Source organism: Salvia splendens, chromosome 1, assembly GCF_004379255.2.
Source record: "Salvia splendens isolate huo1 chromosome 1, SspV2, whole genome shotgun sequence".
In the NCBI taxonomy this organism is placed as follows: domain Eukaryota; kingdom Viridiplantae; phylum Streptophyta; class Magnoliopsida; order Lamiales; family Lamiaceae; genus Salvia; species Salvia splendens.
In genome coordinates this window covers 33,606,339-33,627,174 of record NC_056032.1, presented here as the reverse complement: position 1 = coordinate 33,627,174, position 20,836 = coordinate 33,606,339, and the positions used below count along the sequence as shown (strand labels likewise).

Sequence of the window (20,836 nt, the reverse complement as noted above, 5' to 3'; positions counted from 1 at the left end):
ATTGAAATCCTGGCTCCGCCCCTGATTCAGGTAGAGAATAGAAATAACAACTCAACATAAAAAAAAGTATATTTACACCGCTCATATATAATTTGATAACCCTTACCTATATTTACCAACTCAAAAATCTTACCATAAACAAACATTTTTAAAAAGAAAAGAAAACGAAAGACGTCAAGAAAATGGCATATCTGGAAACAGTTGTGCAAGGGTGCCAACAACTCCAATATTCCAATCTACACAAAGACTTTGTAATTGTATCACCTCACAGCTAGATTTAACTCCTCGGCCTCCCCGATGCAAACCGGGTTATCCCACCCAAACCGGGCGGTTCGCTACAAACCGGTGCATTCACTCTCACGCTTATCCGCGCCGGTTCGTGGATATTCTCCATCAATTTCCGGCTTCCTGACCTGGACGCCTTCTTCTTCGACCGGAACAGGCTCATCACCTTCGAGTAGAGTCCGGTTTTCATCTTGTCAGCCGGTTTATCATTTGTCTTTCTGAGGGAGTTGGATCGTTGGCGGCGGCCTCGCTTAGATCTGACCCTCCCCATGCAGGAGACCTTGGGTGAACCCGGTTCATGGGTCGGTTTCCCTGCGGACGACCCAGACCGCTTGGGGAACAGCCTTATGTTGGGCGGTTTGCAGGCGCGGCGTTTGGAGTCGACGAAGGCGGTTTTTTGGGTTTTAGGCAGGCCGATGATGGACTTGAAGCTCCGCTGGGGATTGGAGGAGGTGGCAGCAGCGTGGTGGGTTGAAATTGAATTGGAGTTGGCTCTAGTTGAGTCCTTTCGCTCGTAAAACGCGTTCCGGTCGAACCAGTCGTATTCTGCGTCTTTCGATAGCCAGAACGACTCCGGAGGGATGTCTGACGCGGCTTTGCCGTGATCTACGACGGCGTCGTTTTGCGTGGGGTCGTCGTCGGCGAGGGTTTCACAGGTTATTTTCCGGTCGTTTCCTCCGCCGGCGCAGGCCGCGACTAGGGTTTCCAGATCAACTTGAGGCATTATAAGAATATTTTTAACGGAAGATGTTTTGGAAATCGTTGAATTGGAAGAATAAGGATTATATAAGTGTGATCGGATGTAGGAAGCATAAGAGAATTATAGAGGCAACAGAAATATGATTGAATTTAGTAGTAATTACCGGTTTTACTAATTGGCATTTTTGGTGGTTGGGCTCGACCGCTGATTTTATCGCTGGCGTTTGATTTTAGTTGGGGTTGATTATCTTTTTTCTAAGGCCCGTTTGTTCCTACAAAAATAAAATTATGTAATTTTTTGAAATACTTCATCAGTGTCATCAAAATAGATACCTCATTCCCACAATAACATGCACTCATTCCCTTTTAGTCCATCCCACGGGAGTATGCATTTTCTAATTTTCAAAGTTTTTTCTTTCTAATGAGTTGAGACTTATTCTCCATTAACAATACTTTACTTTTTCTTTCTACATTTTTTTTACTTTACCAATTATGCATTAAAATCCGTGCTCAACCAAAAGTTTATACTCTTGTAAAATAGTGAGAGTATTATACTATTTTTTATTTTCATTCATCTCATAAAAACTATTTTATGATATTTTTTACTATCATAAAATAGGCCCGAATTCACTGTCTCAAAACATCAAATAAACTTGGATTTAGTAATGAGTAATAATCCGACTCCGACCTTCTTCCTAGGCTGGAAGTCCTAAAAGGGGTTAAAACATGAATAAACTAATGATTAATGATGCTATCTTGCATAGCTTTCCATTTTTACTATCTAACCACTAAGGCCATCCACAACGATGTTACTATACCGTTCCTTAAACCACTATTTGAGGGCCCCACTGTACTTTTTTACTCCATTCCTTAACTAAGGAACGGAACCTGCAACCCTCCGTTCCTTAACCGTTCCTTAAATTACTATTCATTCAATTTCATTTTTTTAATTTCCAACTAAATTCAATTAAAAAAACACACTTTATTAAAAAACAAACACACTTTATTAAAAAACAAACACACTTTATTAAAAAACACACAACATTAAAAAAAATTACAACTTAAACTTAAAAAAATAAAAAGCACACAATTAAAATCCTAAAAAAATAAAAAGCACACAATTAAAATCCTAAAAAAATAAAAATACACAATTTTAATAAATTTGGGAGAAGGAAAGCAGAGTTGATTTGAGATGAAAATTGGGGTGGAAATAGAGAGGAATATATGTGTGTTTGTGATTGAAATGAGTATGAAATAGGAGTATTTATAGAGTAAATAAATAAATAAAAAATAAAAAAAATACAAAACGGATATAAAAAAACGGTCACATTACAGTTGCAATTTTTTTTTATTTATTAAATTCGAATTTTTTTTAAAAAATTGAATTATTGCGTCACCGGGAGTGGGCTTCACGCATCGAATGGGAGGCCGCCACGTCGCCTCGGCACGTGGCGGAACGTTTCGTTCCTCGTTCCTCCGCAACGGAACGCGACACGTCATAGGAACGGCATGAGCACGGAATGGCGACGGAACGGAGCCTGCAATGCGTGCCGCCGCGGAACCGTTCCGCCGGAACGGCATAGGAACCGCAACGGCACAGTGTTGCGGGTGCCCTAACTCAACTTGTACTACAATGTTTTTTCTTGAAAGGCAAAAATGTTTTATGCATATAACCATGGTAATTAACATTGGTATGAGCCTGATTACGTGTTTACTCAAATACTCGACTTGTATAGTAGATAAATAATTCTATTGAAAACCTGTTGCAAATTATTACCATGTGTTAGTGTCTCTTCATATCCAATCACAACTGGTGTTAATAGAGCAGCTCCAGCTAGTCTGCTCAGTTTCAAAATAAAATATGTTGGTACAATCAGAGAAGGTATAGATGTAATGGAAAGCCCTTGATATCATTATCTACAAAGCAGCGCAAATGAATTTCACCTATGAGGTATATACTTAAGGCAGCTCCAGACAACCTGTCCACCCATGGAAAATCCAATAATATAGAATTTAGGTTGTAGTTCCAATTGATCAGCAAGCTCCTCAATGTCAAAAGCTAAGCTCTTAACAGTCCGGGTAGGGTGAAGACTACTCTTTCCATAACCAGGTCTATCAAACGAAACAATGTATATGCCTCTACTTTCAACAATGTCCTGCAATTGTGTTCATAAATAAAACAGTCTACAAAGCTCTACGTGATGTAAATATTGATCAACGGAAATTCTTCAAGTAACGTGAAAGGAAGCGTCCTTACAGGGGAGAGGTTAGCCGTCATTGCAGAAACATGATGCCTGCAATTATCAAATCCATGGATAAACACTATTTTGTGTTTTGCTACATCCTTCGGCACACCAGACTCCTTGTAAGCCAAGTACCTCCCGTCCTTGAGCTGTACTCTAGATGCGGTAACGGGAGGCCCGTATTGCAAGCCACTTGTCTTTGGTGGAGGAGGCCTTACTGCTTGATAAGCCCAAGCTAGAAAACCAACCAGCCAACTAACAGTAGTTTGATGAGGATCCCTGAATCAATTACCATAAGAAATTTCATCAAACATAACAACAGAGCCACAAATGGAGGTCTGAGATTTTCTAATCAGACTCTATAGGTGGATTCAATCAGTATCATGCAACCAAAATGCAAAGGTTTTCTCATAACTCCAAACTAAAATTGCACAATAGATAGTGAAATTGACTACTGAGGGATCTCAAATACGACCTACTGCACCAGAATCAGATTCACACAAGCTTTCATACATTATTATCCCCATAACACACAAATAGCCAAATTACAAAATCAAGTCCACACTACGCATGAATCGCTAATTCTTATGTTGATTCCGAAAGCATACAATATTTCGTTAATTCGGAAAAAATAGAAATGAGAGCGTGCAAATTGAGGAAACGAGATGATTGCCTGAAATTTGAGAAGAAGCTTTGGTGTTGGATTTTCAGTGTGAGCCCTGGCAGAGGCGGCTGATATTTTTCTGGTAGCTCCGACCGCCATGATTTCGTTGGGCGGAGCTTGAATTACAGCGGAGATTTGCAGTCAGCTCTGCCGGAAAGAAACTAGACTAATATCCATTTTTGAGGAGAGGATCTCCTACCAACACTTACTATATTCCTACTCTCGCAACAAACTAGACTAACATTATTTTATGCCCGCCGGCGCAGTTGGCAACGGAGGGGTGGATCTTGCTGCAATGAATCTGGGTTCGAATCCCACCGCTGTCGTGGCAACTGAGGGGCAGATCTTGCTGCAATGAGCTGGGTTCGAATCCCACGGCTGTCGTGTAGTTACTTCCAACTCTCAGGCATAAGTGTGATACTTCCATCTCTCAGGCATAAGTGTGAGGCTCCATCTCCCAGGCACAAGTGTGAGACCTTGGGAGATGGGCTTCTGACAGTCAGTGGGTTAAGGTCTCCCCCTTAAGAGCATTAGCAATGGGGCGCCCTATGGCGCGCCACGTTAGCAGTTTTATCATCCTACCTCCCCACCTGCAGTGGGGCGCCCTAAGACCATCCACAATAGGCGCCCAGCGACCGCCCAGCCGAGCGCCGGCGCTGGGCGGTTCGCTGGGCGGTCTATTGCAGCCGCCCAGCGGCTGAGTGGAGAGAGAAACCGCGCAGCGCTGGGCGGTCGGCTGGGCGGTCCGTTCGGCGCTATTGCAGCGCCCGGATCGCCCAGCGCACCGCCTAGCGCGAAAATTATTTTTTTTTTTCCGAAACACTATATATACGCGCTTTGCTCGTCATTTTCATTCGCACCACTTGTTTTAACGAGTACTCTCTCTATCTTAATTTCTGTTCAAGATCAACAACGGGAAATGGATCTCAACAACGAGCCTAGTTCCGGGAGTAGCGGGTCACAAACTCCGACGATCCCTGTGGGAAGTGGATGGGGTCAGGTGCCCGGGTACTACAACATGTACCCGTGGCAGCAGATGATGCCCGGGGCCCCAATGGGGGGGAGTCCGCCGAGGGGGTTTCCGCCGATACCGGGGTGGGTACCCGGGATGCAGATGATGCCCGGGGGAGCACCGGCGACACAGTGGACTCCGGGGGTCGTATCGGCGACACAGTGGACTCCGGGGGTCGTACCGGCTACACAGGGGACTCCGGGGGTCGTACCGGCTACACAGGGGACTCTTGGGGGGTCCCCGGCGATGGCGGGGGATGTCTATCGCCCCAGTTTTGATTTTTCGACTGGGTCTTCGCACACATCGACCCAAACACCCTTGGGGTTTGATAGTTTCTCCTTAGATGAGTTGGGGTTTGATACTCTCGGAGCTCCGGAGACTCTAGTTCAAGGGGGGGCAGTGCCGGGGCGTGGCGCCCCAAAGAAGAAGGGCAAGAAGAAGGTTGGCGAGTCGTCGCAGCCGGGTGAGGAGGAGGTACGGAGGAGGTGGACGGACGACGAGAACGTCGCGCTCAGCAAGGCGTGGGTGAGTGTTTGCGACGATCCTCTCGTTTCGAACGAGCAAAGGATCGTCAACATGTGGGGCAAGATAGCAGCAGCCTACCAGAGATTTTGCCCGGAGGGGAGGCCCCGCAACGGGGAGGATTGCCGGAAGGGCTGGAACCGAATCAGGGCGCCGGTCTCCCGATTTTTGGGTTTGTACACCAACGCACTCCGCATGATGAGCAGTGGCCAAACGGAGGATGACTGCAGGAGAATAGCGGAGAAAGCCTTCCCACTGAAGGGTTTATACAAGGACTTCACCTACTGGAACTGCTATCTTGTACTGAGCGAGTCCGAGAAGTTCCGAGTAGGTGTCGACTCTGGCTGGCCGAAGAAGCAACGACTGAACTACACCGGCGATTACAGCGGCAGCAGCGGAGGTTCCCACGACCTCCCCGAGACGACGCAGGAGTTCCCCACGCCGCGTTCGGTCGGTGGCCGACCTCGCCCGATTGGGCGCAAGCGCGCTCAGCATGCGGCGAGAGGGAACGCCGGGGCTTCCCAGGAGGTCCAGTCGGCATCCCCCCTTGGCCAATCCACCCAGGAGCTCAAATTCTTCGCTCGCGCCCAAACGCACGCTCAGTTGATTAAGACGATGGCCGAATGGCGGGTGGCGACGGATCCCGTGGAGAAGAGCGTGCTTCAAACCTTGCTCATGAGCCTGCAGGACGAGTTGGAGGCTATACGGAGGGAGACCGGTGGCGGCGGCAGCGGCGTAGGCGGCGGAGGCGACGGCGATGGTGGCGGCGGCGATGGTGGCGACGGAGGCGACAGCGACGGAGGCGACGACGACGGAGACGGGGAGTGAATTGTCACTCTTTTTTATTAATGTATTTTTTTTAAAATTAATGTACTTTTTTTAAATTATTGTACTTTTTAAAATTTTGATAGTATTATTAAACTTTTCCCGTATATGTCTCGTAAATTAAATTCCGTATATTGTGTGATTGTTAATTATGTCATTTTATATAATTGTTATTAGTGATGTGGCTATTGATGTGACTGAGCTATTTATGATGTGGCTAGGCTATGGCTGGGCTATTTATGATGTGGCAGGAGGATTTTTAGTGCTGATGATGTGGCAGTGGCTAGGCTATGGCTGGGCTATTGCTGGGCTATTCCTATTGTGGATGGCCTAATTATCCAAAATCTCTGCACATACTAGTACTACTTTTCTGGGTAAAAACAAAGAAGCTCCGAATCAATAATAATTGATCAATCAATACACTATTGTTGATTGCTGTCCTATTAATAAAATGCAAGAAAGAAGTAGAATTTCAACATGCTAGATGGCATGTATCATGTTTCGAAACATTTTAATACATTATGTAATTCATTAATAATGTAAGAATCTAAGAATATAGTAGTAGTTGAGTACAATATATAGAGTTCGTGTGTGTGATCTCGTATAAAGGAGCTCAACTATAAAAGGATGAAACAGAAGAGATGTTGGTTTATGACTAAAAATAAGTAAGTACAACCAGTACCGTTTTATTGATCTGGTTGGAAACTTGATTCATCTACTATAAGTTGTTGTTCCTAGAAAATCATGCTAACATATTTTAAGAAGCAAAAGTATTTAAGAGTCAAAATTCTTTAAGGGTTCGTTTTGGTATATGAAATAGGAATTAGAATTTTATGGAATTGATATAAAATTGAATTTGAAGAATTTGTGCGTAAACATCTAACACATCATAAAATTAAATGGTTCCACACATTTATTTTTGGCAAAATCCTTTCACCGAGCATGATTCCAGCAATACACACACTACATGTAACAAACAATATCACACACATAGTGGCGAGGTCATGATTTTGATGATGATGGCTCAAACTAGTGTTAACAGTTTGTAGGATATTTTTTGGAGTCAACGTCACCACCGAGAGCAGTTGCAATATTGACAGTAGAAAAATGTTAGAAATATGGGTAATGAGAGAAAATCAATTAGATGACCGGTAGTAAAAACTAGAGATATATACAATGATTCGTTAAAAGTAGTGTTCCACGTTGAAAGAGTTGGCAGTGACAGAAAAAAGTTAGTATTGTCGTATAAGTGCTATTAGTAAAATTCTAATTTCTTGTAAATGATTTAATTTCAGTAAAATATTTAAGAAAATAATATTTATTGAGTTAAGTAGAGAAAATAAAGTAGAAGATATGATAAAGAAAGAGTAAATAAAGTAAAATAGATTAGATGTATTTATTTTTAGGGAAAAAAATGCAAATTAATAGTAACTTATAAAGAGACACCCAAAAGAGGGGCACCTACTGTTTCCCACTTGTTCTTTGCATATGATAGCTTATTTTTCTTCCGTGCAAATCAGCATGATGGAAATGTGGTGAAAGAGTGTATTAAAGAATATGAAGAATCATCTGGTCAGCTAATAAATTATAATAAATCAGAGGCTTTCTTCAGCTCCAATACTTCCACCAATGCTATGAATGAGGTATGTGAGTTGCTAGGTGTAAATTTATCAAATGGATGTGGTATTTATTTGGGGATGCCTATGTTTGTTGGGAGAGACAAAAAAGTTGTCTTTCGGTTTCTAAAAGAAAAAAGTGTGGACAAAGGTGCCAGGGTGGAATAAATCTCTGCTTTCTATGGCAGGGAAAGAAGTACTTATTAAAAGTGTGGCGTAGACCCAACCCATCTATTGGATGAATATGTTCCTACTGCCAGACGGAATTTGTCATGACCTTGGGAAAATGCTAAATTGTTACTAGTGGGGAGATACAGAACATAAGAAAAAAAATTCATTGGGCGGCTTGGGATAGACTTTCTGTGCCAAAATGTAAAGGAGGTATGGGCTTTCGAAAGTTGAAAGAATTTAATATCTCGATGTTGGGAAAGCAGCTGTGGAGATTGATTGAGAATCCTGACTCGTTACTTGGACGGGTCCTTAAAGCTCAATATTTTCCTCGACATGAGATTCTTGATGCTGGAAAGGTGGGTAATCAAAGTTCGTTTTGGAGTGGATTAGTGGCAGCCAAAGATCGATTGAAGGCTGGCTTTAGGCAACACATTGGTGATGGAAGAGAAACGCCCATTTATGGGGGAAATTGGTGGCCGAGTGTCGATAAACTCCATCCAATCTCTTGTAGAGATGTTCGATTCTGTGATGCTACAGTGTCAGAGTTGCTCTTTGAGGGCGCACATGAGTGGAACGAAGCAGTGGTGAGAGCTGTGTTTAATGAAGAGGAAGCAGAGCAGCTGGTGAGCAACCTACTGGCCCGGAGCTCTAGAGAGGGTGCATTATTCTGGTGCCCGAAGCAAAAGGGATCTTTCTCTGTACGCTCAGCATATAAGTTTTTGTGCGAAGGCTCCTTTGGAATGGATACATACTCGATGGTGTGGAGTAAACTCTGGAAAATAAAAGTGCCACCTAAAGTGAAGATATTTTTATGGAAGGCATGTAGAAATTTCCTTCTAACGAGGGACCGATTGGGACAACGCCAGATGGAGGTTTCGGAGATCTGCCCGGTGTGAGACTTTGAGACAGAAACTATTTTCCATTGTCTTAGTTCTTGTGGTCTTGCTCATGATTGTTGGCAGAGGCTTGGAGTGTCGGTAATCTCGCCAGGTGAGAGGGGGTTTATTGAATGGTTGGAAAAAATAGTGGGTTGTGATTTAGAGGTGGAAGTTGAAGAAGTGGTTGTTGTGCTGTGGCATCTATGGTTTAACAGAAATAAAATTATTTGGCGGAATGAGAACGGGTCAGCTGCTGGAATTATTGGAGCTGCTCGTAATTGTCTGACGGCTTGGAGAGAAGCTCAGGTTCAAAATGGTGAACGAGGTGGGAGACCTCACTTGGAGGAAAAATGGGTGAAGCCGCATAATGGTGTACTAAAATGCAATATAGATGTTTCTGTGCTCCCGGGGCAAAGAAAAGTAGGTTGTGGGGTGGTTGTTCGAGATTCTGAAGGGATGGTGGTAGCGGCGATGTGCGGACAGGTGGGAAGGGTAGGTGACCCTTCTATGACCGAGCTTCTTAGCTTGAGAGAGGTGCTGAGTAGGGTCAAAAAAGAGGGATGGAAGGAGATGGATGCCCAAACGGTAGTTCTCGCTGTGACAGGGGTACAGAAGGATGAATCCATCTTTGGGGCAGTGGTAGAAGATTGTCGTCAGCTTTTGAAAGAGGTACCTGGATCCCCTATGAGGTTTGTAAGGCGATCAGCGAATCAGGTTGCTCACACGCTTGCTCGAGCATCAGGTTCTATAGCTGATAGCAAGTATTGGTTGAAATGCATTCCAATTTTTATTCGCAATGTAGTCGTAAGAGCATCCACAATGGTTTTCGTCCAGCCATAGCCCAGCCACAAACTCCTTCTGCCACATCATCAGCACTAAAAATCCTTCTGCCACATCATCAGGACAAGCAAATAGCCCAGTAATAGCCTAGCCACATCACTCCTAATTATATAAAACAAATAATAATTGACAATCACACAAAATACGGAATTAAATTTACAACACAGATACGGGAAAATTCAATAATAATATTAAAATTTAAAAAAGTACATTAATTAAAAAAACACACTTCATTAAAATTAAAATAACATTACAACCAAGAATGAGTTTGTCCCACATCGAAAGTGAAACATAAAACATTCAAGGATGTCTCTATAAAAGAGAAACATCCAAGAATGAGTTTCATAAAAAAACATTAAATAAAAAAAATTTTAAAAAACCGCTGGACGATGCGCTTGGCGATCCGGACCCTGCAATGGCGCCGAGTGGATCGCTGAGCGCCCGTATATCGCCTAGCGCAAGGCGAATTTTTTTTCGGAAAACCGCTAGGCGGTTGCAATGGTTCACCGAGCGCACCGCCTAGCGCCGAGGCTCGGCTAGGCGGTGCGCTAGGCGCCATTGTGGATGCTCTAATGGGTTTGATTGAATAATATATTACATTTGGGGTAAAAAAATAAATAAAACGGATTACATTTAACATATTTCGAAAATCAATTCCAAAAACAATATAAGTACAAGTAATTTAGGTAAAATTTTTGATGGAAATCAGTCTCCCCCCTTCATAACCCTCTCCATAATCCTCGTCAGGAAACACATAACACTGAAACTCAAAACGACTGGGTTTCGCCAATTATGGCTGGAAAAAGAAGAAAAAAGACGAAGTTGTGAGTTTATCTAAACTTTTTTTCTGTCATGGGCTCACACTGCTTCTTATCTGAATTACGTTTCGTGTGAATGAAATAAGGGGTTTTCGTTGCCGTAGTATGTGGGTTTGGGGATGAATTGGTGATTGACGCATGCACGAGTTGTTTACTATAATTGAATTTTCTTTAGTATTTTCAATTGTGCGATCATATTATCAAGAATGAGATTGGGTAATTTGTTAATTCACCATTTTTTTGTCTCTGATCCATCATACTTTTTTCATCTTTATATTATCTGATTTTTATGGTTAAATCCAAAACCATATCTAAAACCCTGTTTCTATATTAATCTTGGTAGAGCAAAACGTGGTTGAAATATTGTTAGTGGAAAATTAGACATATCTCATTAGAAAGACAATTAAGAGAATTTACCTTAGGGGATTATAAAACAAAATTAATGTTCTTGGATGGATGGATTAGTTTTTCTCACCTTTTTGAGCTTCGTTGAACATGTAAGGAAATTTGTTCCTGGTATTAGGTCTTTGTTGATATAGCTACAATGTATATCACTGTTGGAATCAGGGTATTAACTCTCGTTTTTGCTGCTGCGATAATTTATATGTGACTCTATATCCTCGACCATTCAATCGCTATACACATCCTTTAACTCTCATAGGTCTTTGTTGATATGGCCATAATGTACTATATCACTGTTGGAATCAGTGATCGACTCTCACTACTGAGAATTATCTAGTTTCTTTTTTTTGAACCATACACTGCAGAGGCAATCTTCTAATATTGCATTGTTATCTAGCTTACTAGTGAAATAGCAATGCTTAAAATGGTGTGACTTTACCTTAATTTCGTGGGTGTAGGCTGTCTGAAACAGGAAGAGGCAACAGACAAGTTTCAAAGGGGCAGAGAGATGCGCAACTAACACAATCGCAGCTCCCAACAGAGATTTTGGAAGTTATTTTTTCTAAGTTAAGCTTGAGGGACAATATTCGTGCTTCTGCTGTTTGCAGAGAATGGCTAGCTATTGCTGTTTCTGTCAGAATGGCCAATAAGCCTCCATGGCTTATGTTCTTCCCAAAATACGGAAACTTGTACGAGTTCTATGACCTTTCTCAGCGCAAAACATATTGGCTTGAGTTGCCAGAGCTAGATGGTTCTAGGGTTTGCTGTGCCAAGGATGGTTGGTTGCTGCTATACAAACCTAGAACGCAGTCCATATTTTTCTGTTGCCCTTACACGCGGGAATTTATCAATTTGCCTAAGCTAGAATTAATGTACCAGATAATTACTTTCTCTGCTGCTCCAACATCTCCTAGCTGTATCCTTTTCACAATTAAGCATGTCAGCCCCACCATAGTCGAGGTTAGCACGTGTCGTCCTGGGAAAACTGAATGGACCACTGTGAACTGCCAAAACCGTCTACCATTTGTTAGCAGCATTTGGAATAAGCTAGTTTACTGCCAGGGTCTTTTCTACTGTTTGAGTCTCACTGGATGGCTTGGGGTTTATGACCCTGAAAAAAGCACTTGGGCTGTTCATTCTGTGCCACCTCCTAAATGCCTAGAGAATTTCTCTGTCAAGAATTGGTGGAAAGGCAAATTTATGGCAGAGCATAATGGAGATATTTTTGTCATATACACTTGCGCTGCAACAAACCCCGTGATTTATAAGTTGGACCAGACAAATAAAGTATGGGTTAAGATGCGAACTTTGGGAGGCATGGCACTATTTGCTAACTTTTTGTCTTCCCATGCTAGGACAGATCTTCTTGGAACAATGACAAACAATGTCTACTTTTCAAAGGTTCGATTTTATGGAAAACGGTGTGTTTCATATTCACTCAACAATGGGAGGTACTATCCGCGGAAGCAACATTATGATTGGGGGGAACAAGATCCTTATGAGAGTGTTTGGATCGAACCGCCTGAAGACCTCTCAACATTTCTTTAATGGTAGCAGTTATAGCGTTCAAAGTAAGTTATCCCTCATGTAGTTCGCCTATTTTAATATCATTTATTCTAATTTATTCCATAATGTAATCAGTATGTAGACTACAGCTACATTTTGAAATATTGCTGTAATAGTACATGATTCTGAGCCGTGACATTAGAGAATTACTCCATATTTTCTTCATTAAAAGATTTTTCTGCTTTTTCTGTTGCACCATCATCGACTCAGACGAGCTATTGTCATTGTGTTGTATACTATGTGGTAATTGTTTTATTTTATTATGCTTTAGGTTTTGATGTGCTTTCGACAACAGGAGTTTTTCTGACTAATTTTTGTACAGATTAATGTTGCTAACTGGTAGATACTGAAGCAAGGCATTTCCTTTCACTCTGCGTCAAATTGCCATATTCTGACATGATGGAACAAGTATTTTCTTAATATGAATGGAAGCTAGCAGAGTAGCTACGTTTTGTATTTCGTATGGTGTAATCCTTAGATTAGCTTTATTCAAATTCTAAAATTTTATCAATGTTTCTAAAGAATATATCAAGTTTAAGAACAGAGTATCAAGATCATAATAAAAAAGGGAGCATTAGAAAAATGTATATCACTGGCAAACTACTGCTAAACCTCATGATCCTCAAAATTTACTTAGATATATCAAGCAACATTCAAACAGAACATGCGTTAGAAAGTAGCTAACACCACAGGAAGGCTTAAAAGATTCGAATTCTTCTATGTAGATATAAAAGAAACAGACCACAACATTCAAGAAGTTCCCTACTTGTGAGATGCCAATGCAGATTCCATCTTTACGGCTGCAGACAAGATAACTGCTTAGATGAACAGGTGTTTGAAATCCCCATTTGCAAGTTGACAAACAGTATTGTAGCTTGAGACATCTGCACAAACAAAACAGAGTTGGTAAGATTAAGGATCAGATCAGTTATGCAAGTGTGGCAGCATACAATTTTCATTCCGTTAGTTGGTGAGGCAGCCAACCAATACTAAAACAAAATTACTCTTAAGAGCGTATTGCCATTTCCAAGTGGAGATACAAGATTCTCAAATGGGGGCAAATTTACCTAAAAATTGAATTCCAACTATGATTTTGCAGATTAAGACCTACAATTTTCAAGATAAAGGACGAAGCAACAACGCGTTTCCCATTGAAAATCAGCAATTTACTGTAATCAACTTTAAAACGAAGAGAAAGCGGGACAATTACAACAATTTGTTACTGAATTTAGTTGCTAAATAAACTAGAAATGTAACAGAATAGAAAACTGAAAGAGCAAAAGACGCAATTCAAAGGCAACGAATATGAGAATCAAACTCTGAACATACCAAAATTGTCACCGAAGTTAGTCCAAATCTCAGCCTGAATAGATCGATTGCTTTCAGCGATGCCGATAACCTCAACAAAAGTCGTGGGGGGATTAGGGGGGTGCCCCTTGATTACCAGTTCCTGCTCATCGGTCGATTTTCCGAAAATTGAGCCGCCGTCGTTTCTGAGCACCTGAATCACTGCGCGAACCCTACGGCCTACATACATCCGCAGCAACTCCGCGTTGACAAAAGCCGCCGGATTCGATGTATCCATTTTCTTCTAGAAGAAATACACAAATTCAGAGTAGATATCAGTAGAAACAAAATAAGCTATCGGAAATCATGAATGAGATTGCTAGGGTTAATTTAGGCCTAACCTTTAGATTTCAAGGCAAGACGAGGAAATGAAATAAGGATTTATTGATTAAAATGGTTTATATAGGTGGACATAAGGGTTGAAATGGCGCCAAATATTCCCGCCATCTACTCTATTTTTCTGTATCCATCTTGTGTACATTTTTTGCTTTATTTAAATAGCTTCCATTATTTGGTCCTTAATTATTGTAGATACTACAGACTAATCATGGTTACAGAACATGAATGCTATAATATCTAATTCTAAAAAATACCAAGCTCATTTTTAAGACATCATTTCTAAAATAATCTAAAAACTAAATCGAAATGCGGAAGAGATATATCACAACCCTTAGTATGTATTTTCAAACCGCATGAGATCATTAGTACCCTTTTCGTTCCATTCAACATGACCACATTTTTGTATGCCAAGAAAATTTTAGTGTGATAAAGTATAGTAAAAAAATGATTGTATATTCTAACGAGAAGAGAGAAATTTATTTCTAAATATAGAAAGCGGATATCTTGAGTTAAACCAACTGAAACTAGGTAGGAAACCCCCCTACTAATACAAATGAATACAATGCTGTATACATAAATTAGGCTTTCATATAAAAAAATCCTAATATTTACACTCTAAAATACTACTCGTGAAGCTTTTGGAATGATAATTTGAAGAAAACACCAAAATTCCCCTTGTTTTCTAATTCTAAACTACAAGTCCTGATGCCAGTGATCCAAGAGCAGAATGACTCAACTGCTGCAGCTTTCCATCCCTTAATAGGAATATTCTTTCAGCCATCAAAACTGTTTCTACACGATGAGCAATCACCACCACCTGCTAACATATCCATGTATTTAATGATTGCAACAAAACCACTACATAGAATCCATTCAGATAGTCCTTACTATACAAAACCGCAGTTAATAAGCTTACCGTGCGATCTTGCATTAGACGTTGAAGAGCTTGTCTTACCAGTAGCTCGGATCTGCTATCTAATGCGGAAGTTGCTTCGTCTAGAATAAGAATAGACGGGTTCTGATAAAGTGCTCTCGCGATAGCTAACCTGGCAAAAACAAACAGGTCACCTCAGGGACAGCATCAACAAACTAAGACTGCCGAGAAAACTATAAGCTTGAATTATTACGAGGATGGTCAAAAACAATGTATTGAAAAAGTAAATCAACTTAAAATGAGCGAATAAATTCCCTTGCCTTTGCCTCTGGCCTCCACTAAAATTTGAGCCCCTTGGACCAACAGTGGTTTGATACTGATCGGGTAGGCATTTAATGAATCCGTCTGCATTTGCAGTTTCAGCTGCAAATCTAACCCTCTCCATGTCAACGCCACTCAATAGATCCCTGTACCCAATATTCTCAGCAATAGTCCCAGCAAAGAGTACCTGAGATCGAGAGAGTTCACAATAGCTTTTCAACTGATAGCAAACGCGACCTTTATAGCCATACCTATTTTGACTTTCATGGCACATGCTGATTATAATACCATCTGATGATAACAATTGGTACAAATCAAAACTAAATCATAATGGATCATCTCTGGTTCTCTAGAATTTCACTGAACTCGGTTTAGACCCTCCTGACTTTAGAGATAAATTTAAGAGGACATAAGTCGCTTTAGCCACTTACTGCATCTTGAGTCACCAGACCAACATGTCTTCTTAAGCTCTGTAATTGAATATTTTGAATGTCGCAGTCATCTATCAATATTGAACCTGCCGGTGAAGAATTAGAAAATACAGTTACATCGATGTTAAAGATTCGTACAACCGACAGTGATGAGCTTCTATTCTACGAAGATTCCCAATATTTACCTGAAAGAGGTTCATATAGGCGAAGCAGAAGTTTTACGAGAGTTGTTTTGCCACCTCCAGATGGCCCAACTAGAGCAATTGTCTCTCCAGCTTTAATATGAAGATCCAGCCCATTCAGTACAGGAGCCATACCATCTCCGTATGAAAAAGAAAGGCCGCAAACCTTCACTTCTCCCGTAACAGAGGCCAAGTCAACTGCATCTGGTTTCTCTATTAGCTGCAGATGCCATCATAAGCAGCTATAACCAATAATATATTTTAAGAATCACTCATCTATTTCAAAGACTTTGTGCTTTTGTATACATGTAATTCAAAATTTAGAATAATCTAGCAAGTAGAAATCACATATCTAAAGGTTCATTATTGCTAGTTAAAAACTGACACAACTAAACAGGAAATGCTCGGAATCTTACTTTGAAGCATCAACGAATTCTCAGAAAGACATGAAAAAATGAGTTAAATAAATCCTGGAAGCAGTTATACTAATTCTTTGAGTTAGAGCCAAAGCCCCTACAGGAAAAATATGAAATTTTCTTATCAGCAGTAATAGATTAGTAATGACAGACCAAGTAATAAGAAAGTCTCCTGTCCATAAGAATCTACCTGGGATTTGAACAAGGTTAAGTTAAACAACCGCTCAATTGCTGGTTCTCCTTGCTTTAACTCATTGTATGCTTTTCCGATATCCTGCAAAAATCTGTGATTTCAAATTGATGCTCTTAACACAGTTGCACAAAAGAAAAAACATAATAGCAAATAAACATGCATAAGAAATCTTTGGTTAGTTTTTTTATGAAGCGATTGAACTTTTTGCGATGCGCTAACAAAGAAATGTTGCTATATGCCATTGCCATAGGCCGTAGTCTTAAATTTGGTTTTTGGGTTAATGTCTTCCACCTACCATAATGGGTTCAAATAAATTTCTAAGAAAGAAAAATTCTACGCAGCCCCAAAATACTTGACCATGGAAACTGAAAAATCCACATGATCCATGATCCATTTTAATCTTTGAGTCAGCAGAAAATCATCACAAATAAAATCAAGAAACTATTAACAAAAGGGGAAATTCAGTACCTGAATAGGATCAATCAAAAGAACCAGCGATGTCATGAAGGAAACTAGGACGGAGCACTTTAATGAGCCTCTTGAAACTATGATTGAGGTGGAACCCAGAATGAATAAAAGCCCAAAAAACATTATCTGCACTATGTGAGGGATTAAAACCTTCGTTTGCTTCTTCTTCAAACGTGCAGATAGATCACCAGATGCAAGAAACTGGAATCTAATACGTTCATTGGTTTCTGCATTGTTTGCCTTCACAAAAAGAATTGAAGGGAAGACCTGGAACAAAAGATATAATGCATGTGCTGTCAAGCCTCAGCAGTATACTAGAGAAAGAGCAATATGAAACTTATCTATCAAAAGAGAGTACATGTCCATGTCCTTTAAATTAGGTGCAGACAAGATATTAATAAATCAAAATTTGTGATATGCATGCGCGTAACCATAACAAAGAAAAAAGTCTGAATAGTTTCATCAAATGTTCGAAATGAGTTAATCTATGACACCTCATTTAGGTAGGCTGCTAGAGAGGCAGTGCTAAGATTCGCCTCATTAGATATTATGCGAAGCTTTTCACCTAGGCATCCAACCGTTAGAGCCATTGCCGGAATCACCTTAAATGGAAACAGAAAAAACAAATTGATTCATCAATTCTAATAAACAAATCCATTCAAGCTATTTATATATATTTATACACCACTTCCTTACAAATGCAGAAATTAGAGAAAGTTGAGGACTTATGGTCAACATCTGAGTTGCCATAGCTGATAACTGCAAAATGCTTGGTACTATCGTCTGTTGAGCAAAAACGAGAATTATCAGAATCGGAATCAGAATAATACGCTCCATTGTCAATCCTAAACGATCAAATATGACACATGAGTCTCAAGACCAGAAGAGATCAAAATTAACCACAAAGATTTACCATTACAAAACCAGAAAATGTTACACATAAATCATCCCCAACTCCAAAAGTCAACACCTTAATCTCTCCTATTTGTTCCTTTTCTTAGATATAGCTTAAGTCTTAAGTTCATTTAACCTAACTCAAGGAGGTATAATGTTTAAAATAGCAATGCTCACATTCAAAAGAGAGTGCACTGTGTCAGCCACATCCTCTGCCTCTGCTGTGATCCGGTACGCCACATCCCCAGGAAAAATCCCGTTTCCGCCCTCGAAGAACCCCAAATCCCTTTGCAAAACCCTATCGAAAACATGAACCCTTATATTATACGCACAATTCAACGCGGCATCCCACAAACAGGCCTGCTGCAAGTAATTCGCCACAATTCGGATCAACAGGAGAGCCCCCAACGCCAAAGCCCCTTTTCTTAAGCTCGCCAAATTTGAGACGGCGATCGAGGAAGAGAGTTGCCCTGCCAGAGGAACGAGTTTGGAGAGCGAGTAAACAGAAACGGCACTGCATAGCCAGCCAGTGAGGATCGGCCGCCATTCCGATTGGAGGTAGGGAGACAGGGCAGTGAGGGAAGGGAATTTGATCGGCGGAGGGCGGTAGCTGCAGGCAGCGGCCCTCGTCGCAATTGCGGTGCGAATTCGGCCATGATTTAGGATGGCAATTTTACGATGTCGACCGAGGATGTTGAGATTGCGGTGGAAGAGGGAAGGGGAAGACGACGGGTAATATGACGGCGGAAATTGGAGAAATTGGGCCATTGAGGTCTGGGTGAGGCAGAGAGAAGAACATCAGTATCAACTGTCATAACTGAATTTTTATTTTGATTTTCCTTTTTCTTACCTGCACGATGTTGTCATCGTCAAATCCTAATAATTGTGATACTCCATAAATTAGTAACGGGGAAAAATACCGAAATATTGTATTGTATCGGAAAAAAAATGAAAATATCTATTTTTTGATATACTCCAATTATCGGTATAGTAACAGTATCATTTTTCTTATACCGCATATATTGAAATATTTTTAGAAAAAGATTTTATTATTGAAGTTTTATTGTTTAGAATGTTATGAAAAGATTAGATTGTGATGGAATTTAATTATTTTGGACGCTATTTAAATAGTTAAATTGTTATTTAAAATATGTTGGATATAAAACATGTTTTTTCGATATAATACAGGTACACTATATTTCGGTATACCGAAATATGGTACGGTATACTGCAATAATACAAGGTATCGAAAATTTATCATAGTGTAGATGTGTAACTGTATTCAGTGTGCATTGTGTTTTGTCATGTGTGTGTGAAGTGGGTGCGGTTATGTGTGTGTCCAGTGTTTGCATGTTATGCTTGTGTGCAATGTGTATGTGTTTAGTATGTGTGTTGTGTGTGTATAGTGTTTGTGCGTGTCAGCGGGTGTGTGCGTGTTAGTATGTGTGTGTAATGTGAGGTGTGAAAGAAAGGTGCGGAAGCTATGGACACACACAGACTAGAGATATTTGGAGAGAGAGAGAGAGTTCATATTGGAATTTTTCATTGCTTCAAATGTAACCAGATGCAATCCATATATACTACATTCCAACGACCTAAAACATTGTACTAATCTACTTTAACAAACTCTGCAAGACATGTTTCCTCTATAAACTGCGCAACACCACGTCGCGCCAAGTACACATGTGGTCCTCCATCTTAGCTGGCTTGTCGGCGGTTTCAACACGTGCGAGGTTGATCATTGGCTCCTTTTGTGCCGCATACTCTTTCCTCTTCTTTGTCTCATTCTTAGCTTTAGCTCTCGTGGAGTTCATGGTTGTTCTGGTTTGCACACAACGTACTGCAACTTGATCAGCTTGACGGTCTAGTGACTTGAGATCACGGATCGCGGCTTGTTGATCAACTCGGCAGGTGGCGGCTTGATCAACTCGGCATGCAGCGGCTTGACCAATAGCTTGATCAACTTGGCATGCAGCGGCTTGACCAACTTTGTTATCTCTTCCAACACGCCCCCTCAATCCGAGTGAGGCTAGAGATATTATTCCCAATCTTTCTCTCAGCTTCACATAGGGTTGTCGATTCAAGGGTTTAGTGAATATATTTGCTATTTGATCCCCCGTTGGAACATGCCTTAGCTCAATCTCCCTGCTCAGAACCTTATCTCGAACAAAATGGATATCTATCTCAATGTGCTTAGTTCTTGCATGTAAGACAAGATTAGAAGCCAATGCAATTGCACTCAAGTTGTCCACCCAAATCACTGGACTCCTTTTCTTCTTAATCTTCAATTCACTAAGCATAGAAGACAACCAACTCACTTCAGCAGCTGCTTGAGCTAAGCTCCTATACTCAGTTTTTGTGCTGGATCTAGCAACCACAGTTTGCTTTTTAACACACCATGAGACAAGGTTCCTTCCATGATAGGCACACACTCCTGTGGTGGATCTCCTGTCGTCTAGGTCTGCTGCCCAATCCGAGTCAGAGAACGCACAAACCTCACCAGTAGACTTTCTAATTTGAATTCCATAATCTAAAGTCCCTGAAAGATATCTTAAGATCCTCTTCACAGCCCTCCAATGTGTGTCTAATGGTTCAGCCATGTACTGACTCACCTTGTTCACAACAAAATTGATATCTGGTCTGGTAATAGAAGCATATTGCAGAGCTCCTACAATGCTTCTGCAGAGTTTTGCATCAGAAACTGGTTCTCCAGAGTTTTTGCTCAATTCCATGATAGGCACACACTCCTGTGGTGGATCTCCTGTCGTCTAGGTCTGCTGCCCAATCCGAGTCAGAGAACGCACAAACCTCACCAGTAGACTTTCTAATT

The 20,836-nt window shown here is 40.8% G+C and overlaps 5 protein-coding genes across 8 annotated transcripts; 1 reads left to right on the top strand and 4 right to left on the bottom strand.

The window, feature by feature from the left end:
- Window positions 1-277: 277 nt before the first annotated feature.
- Window positions 278-1,009, bottom strand: LOC121776332. The gene has a single exon (XM_042173537.1). The coding sequence runs from the start codon at window positions 1,007-1,009 to the stop codon at window positions 278-280; it is 732 nt and encodes a 243-aa protein (XP_042029471.1).
- Window positions 1,010-2,699: 1,690 nt separating this feature from the next.
- On the bottom strand, window positions 2,700-3,990 carry LOC121776245. The gene is made up of 4 exons (XM_042173438.1): window positions 3,836-3,990; window positions 3,242-3,506; window positions 2,929-3,140; window positions 2,700-2,823 (listed from the first exon to the last, which is right to left on the bottom strand). Exons 1-4 carry the CDS (start codon window positions 3,988-3,990, stop codon window positions 2,700-2,702), a joined length of 756 nt encoding a protein of 251 aa, XP_042029372.1.
- A 6,448-nt stretch (window positions 3,991-10,438) lies between these two features.
- Window positions 10,439-12,997, top strand: LOC121747763 (F-box/kelch-repeat protein At1g57790-like). 3 transcript variants are annotated; one of them, XM_042141874.1, is made up of 3 exons: window positions 10,439-10,579; window positions 11,434-12,546; window positions 12,864-12,997. In XM_042141874.1, the coding sequence occupies exons 1-2, from the start codon at window positions 10,548-10,550 to the stop codon at window positions 12,521-12,523; spliced, it is 1,122 nt and encodes a 373-aa protein (XP_041997808.1). In that variant the 5' UTR covers window positions 10,439-10,547; the 3' UTR covers window positions 12,524-12,546; window positions 12,864-12,997. The 3 variants fall into 3 exon arrangements, with proteins under 3 accessions (XP_041997808.1, XP_041997817.1, XP_041997798.1); XM_042141883.1 differs by having other exon boundaries at window positions 12,813-12,997; XM_042141864.1 differs by lacking the exon at window positions 12,864-12,997 and having other exon boundaries at window positions 11,434-12,739.
- Window positions 12,998-13,157: 160 nt separating this feature from the next.
- Window positions 13,158-14,373, bottom strand: LOC121747779 (replication protein A 14 kDa subunit B-like). 2 transcript variants are annotated; one of them, XM_042141893.1, is made up of 3 exons: window positions 14,230-14,373; window positions 13,871-14,132; window positions 13,158-13,425 (listed from the first exon to the last, which is right to left on the bottom strand). In XM_042141893.1, the coding sequence occupies exons 2-3, from the start codon at window positions 14,124-14,126 to the stop codon at window positions 13,361-13,363; spliced, it is 321 nt and encodes a 106-aa protein (XP_041997827.1). In that variant the 5' UTR covers window positions 14,127-14,132; window positions 14,230-14,373; the 3' UTR covers window positions 13,158-13,360. The 2 variants fall into 2 exon arrangements, with proteins under 2 accessions (XP_041997827.1, XP_041997833.1); XM_042141899.1 differs by having other exon boundaries at window positions 13,871-14,129; window positions 14,230-14,340.
- Window positions 14,374-14,731: 358 nt separating this feature from the next.
- LOC121747752 (ABC transporter B family member 29, chloroplastic) lies at window positions 14,732-18,865 on the bottom strand. Its single transcript, XM_042141853.1, has 10 exons — window positions 18,184-18,865; window positions 17,809-17,895; window positions 17,607-17,714; window positions 17,113-17,379; window positions 16,642-16,725; window positions 16,039-16,255; window positions 15,854-15,939; window positions 15,422-15,609; window positions 15,144-15,273; window positions 14,732-15,044 (listed from the first exon to the last, which is right to left on the bottom strand). Exons 1-10 carry the CDS (start codon window positions 18,772-18,774, stop codon window positions 14,916-14,918), a joined length of 1,887 nt encoding a protein of 628 aa, XP_041997787.1. The 5' UTR covers window positions 18,775-18,865; the 3' UTR covers window positions 14,732-14,915.
- Window positions 18,866-20,836: the final 1,971 nt, after the last annotated feature.